This window comes from Colletes gigas, unplaced genomic scaffold (genome assembly GCF_013123115.1).
Source record: "Colletes gigas isolate AHSC1104 unplaced genomic scaffold, ASM1312311v1 Colletes_gigas_Sc00003, whole genome shotgun sequence".
NCBI classification, from domain to species: domain Eukaryota; kingdom Metazoa; phylum Arthropoda; class Insecta; order Hymenoptera; family Colletidae; genus Colletes; species Colletes gigas.
In genome coordinates this window covers 7115387-7128652 of record NW_025106632.1, presented here as the reverse complement: position 1 = coordinate 7128652, position 13266 = coordinate 7115387, and the positions used below count along the sequence as shown (strand labels likewise).

Sequence of the window (13266 nt, the reverse complement as noted above, 5' to 3'; positions counted from 1 at the left end):
ACGAAATTCTTTATACGACTTCGTATTTAAAACCTGTTAAGAAAAAATATTGCGACTCGATACTTTTGCAAGTCACTGTATTTATCAACCGTTATCACAAAGTCGTGATTTCGTGTCAAGTAAAATTGGATCTTAATTCTAATATGTAGATGGCGGGAGGATCGTTCTATAAAATCGGTTCCAAGAGATAACGGAGGGCAGTTCGCGATTCGCGAGCAACAGAGTCCGTTCTACACACGATTAACGAGTTGTATCATTCATACAATTAAAGACAGTCTATACGCTCTATAATGTATTTGGTATTCTTCGTACAAAACTAACGTTTTCGATCGTATAACTAAACTTTAAATTAACTTTTAAATCGTTTTAGTAGAAAATCATACAAAAATATTTTGTTAACATCAACCATGTATACCGAAAATCGATAGATTAACAAGCCACCCTTGAAAATATACCGACCAGAATATCCGGCGCATTAAAACTTACATAATTCTCGCAAAGGCTTTGTTCGGAATCGTGAGAAATGTATAAAAACGAAAAACAATTTTACGTTTTAAATTTACGAAAACTTCAGCATATAGATCCATCGATTGTGAGTAACATTTAGCAACGAATTCAAATGTGTCAACAAGAATTATGACTTATACAATAAGGTGTACATTTAATTCAAGATAAAATGCAACAAAATTTCATCTTGAATAGAACTGCCTTCCAACAAGACGATGGACGAATATATTCTTTTCTCAAAATTGCTATAATCTAATTTAAAACAAAAATATAAACCAACTTTGGATTTCGTATTGGCGATATTAAAATTTAATAAATTTTTAAATGATAGAAAGGCTGTTTTCGAACAAAAAATGTATAAATACGCAAAACCATATTTTATCCTGAATGTATGTACAGTACTGTTTTTCATCGATCAATAATACAAACTAAAGATAATGCGTTAAGTATTAATGTCGTAATGTCTACGTGTAGATTACAATTCTATACAAAAAAATTTGTCGAGCGTAATAAAAAAATATATTAAGAAATAACAGTGGACTTTGTATGACAACTTCTTTCATTCGTGTACATTCGAGTAACAAATAAATTTATCTAATTGCAAACAACACGATTACAACTAAAACGAGAAACAAAAAATCAAATACATACATTTTTTAATTGAAGTATCTCGTAATAAGAAATTCCTTTGCTTTTCGATCCGTAAAAAAGAAAATATAACTTGTACAATAAAATTATATAGAATATAATATCGTTGCAAAATATTATCATCATTTTTTTCCATTCAACAATCAATTTTTCTGTTTTATTCCAAACGTTGGAATTGGTATCGATGATTAAATTAGTTTTACACAGTCGTACCGCAGAAGCAACACAGATCGTTAATCTCCACTTTACCCTGTTTATATCTTCATGGAACAATTTAAATCAATACAAATAAATTGGCATGGAATTTGATTTTGTTCGTATCTATCGTATGCTATTTTACATTTGTGCGTAGTGGTGGGATTTCGAGTAGCTTCGCATTGCTACGAATTTTATTATGTGTTTAAACGCAGATTTGAAGTTGATTCAAATATGATTGTTAGGAAACTCTAAGAAGTGTCGATCCATTTTGTAAATTCTTATTGTTGTTGATGTCTTGAAAGCAGGGCTTGAATGAAACTACTATCAATGAAAATATTTTGCAAAATATATTGGAAAATATAATATAATGGATGGCTCTTTCGTTTGTCCAATTTTCCTCTCAATGTAAGCGTACAATAAAATGATTCATCAAGATTTGCTTGCTCATCAATTTTTCGAGAATCGTCAAGTTTTGGTTTCTAATAAATAATTTTACAATGAGTTTGTAAAATTAACAACATTAATAAGTGAAAAATTTATAAATACGGTAATGAAAAAATTCAATCAGCAGCCTCGTACTGGAATGCGAAAGAATAAAATTTAGTTTAGGGTCGGAATAGACCCGGCGTTAAAATAAAACAAAAGCAATAAAAATTTATCGTGAGATATTTAATATTTACTTATTAAATAATTAAAACCTTTAAACTTTATTGATTATCGAAATTCTCAAGAATCGTAAGACTATCAAGGCAATAAAGATTTTCAAGACTTCTCGGTAGAGTTGTGCAAATTTGATTAGTGAATAATGAACATAAATCGACATCCAGGAGGAAAAGCCGCGGACGAAAATTAATTTACGAACGAATTAAAAATGTTCATTCGTTATTCGTGAATAAAATCTGCTCAACTCTGGTCTCCGAATCAGGTTCGTTGTAATTCGATTTTCCCGCCATTTATATAGATACGAAGCGATTCGAAGCGTTCGAAATCCCATCGCTGCCTGTGCGCTACATTCTATCTCGTTTTCTTTATCTTCGTTTATACAATTCTGGTTTAACTCGTAGTTTCGTCTACGACAACCTTGAATCCAGTATATCCAATACGGATTAACGTATTTTAATTAGTTCCTCGTGGCCATTCTCTTACTTAAGTTCTCTGTTTGTTTTCGCTTGTTTCTTATTCTTACATTTGTCGACAAAAATAAGTGTCCCAGCATAATTTGCATAAAATACAAACTCCTCCTCGCTCTACTCATTTTCATCGTTCTATTATTACATTGTACAGCCAAAATTGATTGTATTGGATAACACAGTATCTACAAGATCGCAAAATTAATTATCGTTGTTCCAATTACAATAGCAATATCGGAATTCACATTTTACCAAGAAAAATTAACAATTTTCACTAATTAGAGCAAGAATAATGATGGTATATTGCTTCGTATTAACACTAGAACTACCAAGCCTGTCGAAATTACGGGTTTCCGATATTTTTCTTCGAGATTATTGACATCACGTTGGTGTATTTTAACTCATTTGCATCGTACAAAAGAAATTTAAATAATATGCCCTTATGGTCAAATTTTCCTTTATTAAATTTAAGCACAAGTATTACAAAAAGTATTATAAACTTAATATTTGACCACCACTATTAAATCACGATGTGAATAGATATGTACATCAATGATGCAAATGGGTTAATAAGATGGAACAACGTTTATATTTCTTTATTTTCTCAAACGTTGACTACCTCGCCAGTTTTTCGCGTTTGGACACTTGTTCAAATTATAATGCAAGAATTATAAATATTCGATAATTAAACGATAGTCCAATGACAGTATTGTTATTTATAATTTCACAAATGTTAAGTATCTTTCATGGCCGTGGCGGTCAACGTGTTAGTTATCTGTCTATTGTATACCAACATATACCTTTAAAGTGTGTTATAAAATTAGTTTTAGATTAAAACATATAGATCAATACATTTTTATTCGTTTATAAAAAATAGAAAGCAATTTTTGTTTCAATCGGCAGAACAACTGGCAAGCAAGTACAAGAATGGAACTACTTTTACGCAGCAACAGGAATGTAACTTGATTAAAAACAAATTTCTAATACACGCAAATCCTGTCAAGATGAATTGTTCAAGTTTTTGGTATCGTCAAAAGTATCGAAGATATTTGAGTGGGTCTATTTAAACGAGTCACCCTGTATACGTATGCACGTTTCTTTTTTATTTGTAAATTTAAATTAGAAATAAAAAATATTGAATAAATGTTATCTATTCGTTATTCACGAATTACACTAACTACTTTATTTAATTTACAATTCTAAATAACTTTTGCCCAATGGTGGTTCGTAGTAAGTGTGCCCCGTAGGCGGATTATAAACAAAAATTCTTTTCACGTTAAATGCTCCGATCGAAGCATCTGTTTTTATACATTTTTTTATTCGAAAATAAATAACGTGGTGCATTAAATGTCGTTTTTTCCTTCATTTATAATTTTTATTTAAAAAAGAACTACATGTGAGAGCATATTTTTCAAATACCCGCCAAACTGCCGGGTGTGGTAGAACTAGTTTTATATCAGACGCTTGTAGTTCTAGTGTTAAAGTAAATATTAATGTTAATCGAACAATCGTATTGATTTCCTTCGAGTTCTCGTTCGTATTCATTAACCTATCGTACATAGAGTTGAGCACCACTTGAATTGGTTCGAATAAATATTTATCCGAGTAAATTTGTTTTTTTACGAATATTTCATCCGCAGCACATAACAAATTATTCTCTATCTATTCGAATAAATAACGATATTTTATTCGAATAATTTTGCATTAATCGGTTAATAATGCGAGTAATTATTTGTTGTTATAATTCTCATTCCATCTTTATTATTAACGTTTCACAACCCATTAATGCGTTTCTCTAAAAAAATTTTCATTCAATTTCTGAAGTTGTTTTCCATATAGAACTACCGTGACATATTATCCCGAATTTAACAACTCATAGTATAGAACACACACTGGATATCCCGCCAAATATATGTGCATTACTACCTTAATTTATTTCGATATTTTGCTTTGGCTGCTTCAGAGTGCTACCTAACAGAGTTGGGGTAAATGTTATTCTCGAATACGAATAAAAATGTTAGATTCGCTCGTAAACTAGCTTTTCTCCACGACTTTGTTCGTCTGAATATTGGTTTAAAAAATTTTGTTAATAGATTCTAATTTATAAATGAAGTTATAAATGAATCGTACGTAGATATTAGTTTACGAATCAATCGAAAATTTCTATTCGTAGAATTCATGAATAAAATGTGCCCTTCTTTACCGACAAGCTTTAACACATTGACCGCCAGACCAAATTCGTGAAAATTTTTACGAGATCAACATTTCGTTTCTAAACCATTAGATTCTACTTCATTGAAAATTTGTCGCAGTACTTATTTTTATAACGTAAAATTTTGAAAAATCCTATCACCCATATATGGGTGTTAACTAATACTATAATACAGGAAGCAACAGAAATGTATAAAAACACATTGCAAACGATGGAAACTTTTGCATAACCTAACAATTACGCGTCGATGATAAATCGCTCCAAAAAAATAATAAACTTTCCGATTTAACGTTTCAACAAAAATTAATAATAAAAGTCTATTCGATAATGCTCGAAGAATAAAGTTTGTAAAAATATTTCGTCCATCAAACAATATAAATTTTTGTTCCGTTATCCATAATACCAATAAAATGTTGCCCAACTCCGATCGTACGAAACATTTGTAAAATCGACTCGCAAATTTCGATTAAAAAATGGCCGTATGAAGCTATCACAAGGAAGAAAACTAAAAAGATGTCGTAGGTAAGAAAACTTAACAATGAATTATTCTAAGCGTAACGCGCGACTTAGGAAACTGATCAAAGTGTTTGAATCCTTTCGCATCGGTTTGTTTGATGCGTGTTTGTGGGGGGGGGGGGCAGGGGGGGGCGCGCGCGGGTGCACACGTGACACATTATTAGCACATAATCATATACACGCATATGTACATGGAACCAACATACACGCACGCACATTCATACACACACGCGCGCGCGCGCGCGAACGCATTCTCATGCGCACGCATTGGTTAAAAATATACATATTTGTCGTGAGAAAAAATTGTGCGCATACCGATCCAAAATAATTAAGCAATGCTTTGGCTAAAATTGTCACGATACTTCGTTTGTCAAAGACAAAGATTTACAATAGGTCATATATATATACACACACATCGCGATCCGTAGAGCGCGAAAAGGAACAGCTTCGTCGCACAGCTTCCATCGTTTATTCCAGAAAACAGACAAAACTGAACGTTTCTAAAAAATTACGATCTATATAAAACGAAACGTTTCAAACAATGGCACTGTAAACGCGTACCATTCTTCATTCGTTATTGCTCTAGATTACTCTGTAACAAGTATATACGATGAGCGAAGCGATGAACAATTTGAAAAAGAAAGAAAAAAACAGATTTCAGCGACGCGCGTTGAGAAAAATACCATATTTCGTTTGCCTTAGGAAGATTAGAATATTTCAGTTTTTTTCAACAATATTTACGTTCATATTTTCAATATATTAAAAGATACCGGTAAATTTACAATCCTTAATTTAAACATGAAGACGAAGAATAGCATGTTTCGATTTTCATTCGAAGATACTGATCATTACAGTCTACAAGCAATAGTTATATCGATTCTACAGCTGTTATATTTCATAATCGCAAGTTCTTCGCGACAAGTTTTACAATAACGAAATTACGATTCGTCATAAAGTCAAATATATTAAAATCAACACATCTTAACATTCGTTAGGTATTTGTAAAACAAATCGATTCTTTCTTGTGAACGTTCTACGTATGAATAAATTTAAACAATATTAAATAGTATAAATTTTAAAAATCACTTGTACGTCAAGGGTTAAATGGAATGTTTTCTGTAATTACAAGGGAAAAATGCTATTCCTCGCGGTTAAAAAGAAATATCCGGTTACTCTTCGCGACAAATTACCAAAACATGAATGAAAATCTGCTATGTTTCGTTGTTAATAATTGTAACATGTTGCTTTTCGGGGAGAAACAGTCGAAAATGCTAATCTTCCCAAGGCAAATGAAATATGCTACTTTTTTAAACGCTTTCGATGCCACATGGGTTGCATACGCCCTGCTTTGGACTTTCCGTTCGCACCGTTTAATATTTTCCTTATTAAACGTGCGGTACAGTTATTGTACCGCAGGTCATCGACTTTCTTATGTTTCAAACTTTGTATTTCAAAATTTGGTTATTCCGTTTGATACACTATCAGCAAGAAATTGGCCTATACAATTTCAGTCACTTATAAATCATGTCTTTGTAATTTCAGTTTTCCCGCCTTAAATGCGAAAATTTTATTTCTACTAATAGGGGGGGCCCTCCTTGGAACCAGTGAAGTGATTAATGCGCCGGCACTGATTATCCGTGTAAGATAATACTAAAAGAAAAGCAAAACTTTTATTCTTCATTCTTCTCGCATATATATATTTTTAAACATCTTCGAGATATTTTTCTGATTAAAATGAGATCAAACACGACAGAATTTGGATACTATTTACTTATGTAATAAATCCATAACTTATTGTACTTCATAATTGGTGCTAATATTAAAAAAAATTATTAATTAAAATTATAAAAACGATTAAAAAAAAAAAACGCTGTTCTCTTCCGAATTGTGTCACTTTTACGCAGCAAGGGTGTGACATGTTTGTTTTTTACAGGACCATTTACCCCTCTCGTGTGCACGTCATGTCGTGAGATTTTTCGAACTATAGAATTCGTTTCTGACTAATGATAAATGTGAATCAAAACAAGAACGTCATTATCTGACACGTAATCAATATCCCTTTTCGTCCTTCGCTTCCTATTCCTCTCTATCTCTTTCTATGTTCGAAGCGAGTGGTAAAATACAAAGAGCACTTTCACCTTGCAATAAAGCACATGTAAATATTATTCAAACTATGTCGTGTTTGGTCCCATTTTAATCAGGAAAGTGTTACAAATGTATAAAAAAAATTGAATGCAAACAAAAGACAAAAAATAATAAAGTTTTACCTTATCTTCGCTATTGTCTTACACGGTAACAATATTCGACACCGGATCGTATTACACTACGTGGAACACCGAGTACGACCCTCTCAGTCCCTCTCCGTCCTTCGCTTGCTATCGTTTTCTATCTCTTTCTACGTTCGAAGCGACCGATAAAACACAAAGAACGTTATCCCTTTGCGTTAAATATAACTCTTTCGGTCCCGAGTAATGCACATTTAAAGCAGGAACACACTGTATAGACATTTTGGCCAAAGAACGAATAAAAGTACAACAGTAACAATAATATTAACAGTATTAGAAATAAAAAGTATAATTTCAAATTTAATCAAATTCGTCTCTTTTCTTTGACCTGAACTGTACAACTACGGCGATAATTTGTTAAAACAAACATTTTTGCTCTAGCAGGCCATACGTTGTAAGTAAAATTGTTACTTTTGATTATTTGGGACGCATATAACTCTCGGCGCTAACGGAAAGTCACCGAAAATTGGTCCAGCACATGAACGCGTTAAGATCGATTTATATTGTCCGTTCAGGCACATAATATTTACATGATCCGGTTCAAATAAATGTTTTTATAGGCAATAAGTTGCCAATGTTTACATATAGCGTTGCGATTCAATTACCTTTCAAACATACTGGATATTTACTTTTCTTCCTCTTTGTCTAATAATAGAGTTATACAAGATGGCTCGTTTAATGATAAATATGAAAACATGTTTAATATATCCTGCAGCCACTGGGTAAAAGAAATATTGTCCCTACGCTTGACATTGCCGAACGTAGACTGATGGCTGATCGAAGGTTAACGATATAAATACGAGATACTTTGTACCGGATCGTGTCGTAAACGTTCCGTGTTTGAACGAATATATAAAATCGACCTTTAACGTGCGTCGTTGCGAAGAATGAAATTTTCCTAAGAACAATCAGGTATTGAAATAAAATATGCTACGATAAATTGTCGATTGCACGATCAATACAACGTTTCTTGATCTAACAATCAACTACCGGTTCTAAAGGACGTCTTTGACACGTGTCGATGGCAATTGAAAGTTTGCGAAACAGAAACGTTAATGTTAGGTTAGGTTGTAGAGAAAAATCCGAACGAAGGAGGCGTTCGTTTTTTATGATAGTTTCGTAAAAGAAACAGAATTTTGATAGTGAAAAAGAATGATTAAAAACACCTTCGTCGTTCGTACGAGGAACAGGACGCAAATTCTGAATACTGTTTAGAAAAAAAAAGCCATCACCGCACGTGCCAAAGACCAAGATTCAACGTACTCAGCTGCGGCAACTTCATAATCCTTTCGAGCCCGTTGGTACTTATCCTGGTACATCCGTAGAGATCGATACATTTCAAGTTCTTCATGCTCTCGGAGATCGTGTAGAGACCTTTGTCCGTCAATCTGCTACACTGACCAATGTTCAACGTTTCCAAGTCGTGCAACGTCTGCGCGATCTTGCAAATACCCTCGTCGCTGATTTGACAGGCGGACAACGAGAGCGACTTCAAGTTGAACAATCCCTGAGAAATATAAACGAGAGCTTGGTCACTGATTTTATCGCAGAACGACACGTCCAACGAGGAAATTCTGCTGCCACCCTCGGCTAGGTAGGCCATCCCGACGTCAGATATATTGTCGCATGACCGTAAATTTAGTTCGCGCAGGCTGGACATCTTGGCCAAGTGTTTCACCCCGGTGTCACCGATGCAAACGCAAAACGACAGATTAATGGACTTCAAGGTGGCCAGCCCGGTGGATATGTGTCGAAGCGCCTCGTCGGTTACCCGTTGGCAATCTTGAAGGCTCAAATGTTCCAGCGCGAAGTTCCCGCCGGCCACGTCGAAATTAACTATACCGGCGAACTGTTCCATCAAAAAGCTCGCGCCGTGCGTTTGCGGATGAATGCCCGCCAGATAGGCGATACCGTCGTTACATATTTGCCAACAACTTCGCAGATCCAGTCTCTTCAGCTTCTTCAGATAACACGCTATACACAGAAGTCCGTCGTTCGTGATGTTCCGGCAGCCGCCGAGTTCCAGGTGCTCGAGATTCTGCAAATATTTCGCTATGCAACTGAGGGTGATGTCCGACACTTGCTTGCACAACGAGAGATTCAATTCCGTGAGCATCGGGTATTCTTGAGAGAAAGCTTTCATCAACACCAAGTCGTTGATGTTGTAGCAGCCCGAGAGATTCAACGATTCCAGGTTCGGTATGCCTTTCAAAACGTCGCCGAGGCCTCTTCGCAATGACAACACCTGAACCCTCTTCACCCCCCTCTTTACCAGACTAGCAAATAACGCTGGTGCTTGCTTCCTTAGGTGCAACTTCGCCTCGACCCCTCGCCAGACGGACCGATGGTATGCCGCGTCCCTCCACGCGATGCACACTTGGGCGGCGCATCCTTTATCCCTGACTTCCAGGTAACTGAAAATCAACGCTAGTATTTCAGGATAAAGGCAGGAAACGTGCGTGGTTGTTGGCACGGTGTCCTGCGCTGCTTGCGGTTGCTGCCTCGACAAAATACTTTGCGCGTACGCCGGCAAACCTGTGGCGCCGCTATTGTAATGCGGTGTGTTACCCGAATTGTAAAGAATCGCTTGATTTTGAGTGGTCGGTATTGCCAAGTGCGGCTGGTGCAATTGATAATAATATCCTGAACGATGAAGCAACGTCGTACCGCGACTCGGCGTTAACGCCGGAAGTTCCGTCATCAACAGATGACTTTCCTCCATGTTGTATGTACATATACACGTACACCAACATATATGCACGTTCCTTTACACCTTCGCACCTTTGCAACTACTTATTTCTTCCTTCTTCCCTCTTTCTCTCTCTTTTTCTATCCCTCTTTCTCTCTATACAATATATATACATATATAGATATATATGTGTGTATTGGTGTGTGTATATATATATATCTCTTTATCTATCTATCTATCTATCTATCTTCTATCTAGCTAGCTATATATATACACACACATATATATGTATATACATACGTTTGATCATACATGCACACATATGTGTATATATATACATATGTATATAAAAGATTTTTTCTTTTTCTTTTAACCTTTTAGACTCCCTTCCCTTTTTCAGCACTCGTATCACACGTTTTCTTTCACTTTTATCTCTTTTCTCGCGTCTTTTACAATTCGACGACTTTGAACCGTACGTCACGTATGTTCCAACGAATCGAAACCTTCTGTTCGACGTTAATTTTCGCTCAACATACACCTTAATCAACTTATTCTTTCTCTGATCGTATTGATGCATCGATGAAGAAACGAATTATAAGTAATCAACGGTCTTCTTCGTACGCGTAGATACTTTCGTACATGCCGACGAAAGAAGGAAAGATTATCAATTGTTTGACGTATCACAACCTTCGGTTCCATACGAGCCTTGCTGTTCGCGAGATACCGTGGCGCACATGGAACACTACCATATTTTTTTTAATTCACGTTTCTTCCTTCCACACGCTTTACTCCCTCTTTTCTTGTCTTTGTCCTTCTCTCGCTCGCTCGTTCCCCGCCAGGCGTCATTTAACCTCCCTCGCACTCCCCTTCTCTTCGTCTTCTCTTTGTATATATGTGTATATGTATACTCATCTACGGCGCATCACGCGCTCGCGCGTGTTGTCGGTGGTGTGTTTTCTTTTTTTCTTTCTTTCTTTGTTACGGCCCTTCCTCTTTTCCACTCATTGTTCCGATCTTTCGCCCATTCGCAGCGATCAGTTCCTTCTCTGCTATCTTCCTCCTTACTACACTGATCACCTCTTTTCAGACGCCATACGAATATATAGGATACTAGTATTCCACACCACCGTCACATTTGCCTCGAACCAAGTCAAAACACAAACAAATAACGTCAAAGGCAAAGTCGATGATTTTCCGTGCACTGGTATCGTAACATAAACGTTGCCATTTTCTTTCCTTTAACGATCAAACGTGTCGCAGAAATACTTGCACGACTGGCTTCAACCGACATATCGCTAAAACATGAACCGATGCGCTGCCAGTCGCGAACTGTTGTTCCAGTTGCTCAAAGTCAGATGTCGTGTTGTCGTTCCGTAATACAGGCGGAGCAAATTTCGTTTTAGTGGATCGCTGATTGGTTCGCAATCCTCGGCTACGTACCACGTGACTCTACCGGCGAATATCGATTCAGGTAGCGCTGCGGCGGCATTTTTAAGTTTTTATCGAAAAGTGGGGGTATGGCATTGAGTACTTACTCCAGATCACGTTGTAACTACTGTTCTTAAAATTTTGTAATATACTTCGTCTCTTTTTTATAATATTCTCCTAGTCGTTCCTTTTCCTTACTTTTCTGATTCTTTGTATTCTTTTCTTATACCACATTATAATTACATGCAGATTCGAAAAAAAATCGTATTTAACACGTTCACTACCACGGTAGTTTTCTCTGTCTAGCGATATCGACAATTTTTTCAAATTATAACGTAATAAATACAAGAATTCAAGAAAAAAATGTAAAATTTACAAGTATGAAGGTTCATTTATTACAAACGTATTTAAGACATGTTGTTAGTGTGAAGTACCGATCACCAGTGACCACCATGGCAGACAGCATATTAAAAAGGCATTCGTTTTAATTCCTGGGAACATATAACGTACCTTGCAATCGTCACTTTATAATATCCGATACATATCATAATAAATTATTAATTAAAATATATTGATTGATCGAATGTATTTCTTACAATATTCACAAATGATTTGTTTCAATAAATAAGAGATGTTAATGTTTACATACTTTAACTAACTTCGAAAAAAGAAATCAGAGACTACAGACAAAACCAGAGCCTTCAGCCCTGATGATGTAAATTGCAACGTCGACAAATTGTTGAAGATAGACGCGACATTCATCCGGAAGCCATTCACACGAGTTTTCGTTGCGTTACGTTTAGTAACACTATATTAGTTAAGTAATAGAAGTGCACAAAAGTATCATAGACAAGGTGTTTGCAGTAATATTAATCAACATTTTTCTCAGAAATGATGTGTACTGAAAAAAATGTAAGAAATTTTAATTTTGTTGTATTTACAATAATCTTCAAAAATTGAAGATAATGTTACATATTTTTTTATGTCAATAAGATGAGTTCAACCATGTGGTCTTCAAGATCATACAGGTTCAACAATGGGAGATATATTTTCTGCCATTGTATTTACGGGTATAATACTGGAATAACGTACTTTTATTATTGTACTATTGTATCAAATAACAAAACAAATTCAAACTTACATAATGTGTTGACCTTCAAATGACTTTAAACTATCAACAGACATGTGTTAATTTACGATATTTCGGTACAAATGTATATCAATTTTATTTTAAAAAAATATTTAAAATAATCAGTGTTCATGTCTGTGCAATTTCAAATATCATAAATGAATTTATTTTGAAGAAATTCTGAAATGAAATAAGTATATGTAAATTTTGTAGTTTAACACATCATACATAATATAAGTTTGCCCTTTTATCAACTACGATAGACCAAAAATTGTTCGTTTATCATATAATTTGCTCCATCCAGAGACAAATTATGTTTTTGTCTATCGTTGAAAATAAATGAAACATTTAAATTGTTTAAGTTAAGTGGAACACTGTATATGTTAGCAATTTATGACACGTAAATACATGAAAAGAATAGTATACCAATTAAATTAAAAAGATGACATTGAAGGTAGTGAAATGATAAATATTTAGAAGTAAAAAAACCATAAATAGCATATACGTGTACACGTAAAGTCCTA

General features: G+C 34.9%; 1 protein-coding gene across 1 annotated transcript; it reads right to left on the bottom strand.

Moving 5' to 3' along the window:
• Positions 1–5982: 5982 nt before the first annotated feature.
• LOC122404896 (F-box/LRR-repeat protein 14) lies at positions 5983–11504 on the bottom strand. The gene is made up of 2 exons (XM_043409239.1): positions 10560–11504; positions 5983–10341 (listed from the first exon to the last, which is right to left on the bottom strand). The coding sequence occupies exon 2, from the start codon at positions 10216–10218 to the stop codon at positions 8725–8727; it is 1494 nt and encodes a 497-aa protein (XP_043265174.1). The 5' UTR covers positions 10219–10341; positions 10560–11504; the 3' UTR covers positions 5983–8724.
• Positions 11505–13266: the final 1762 nt, after the last annotated feature.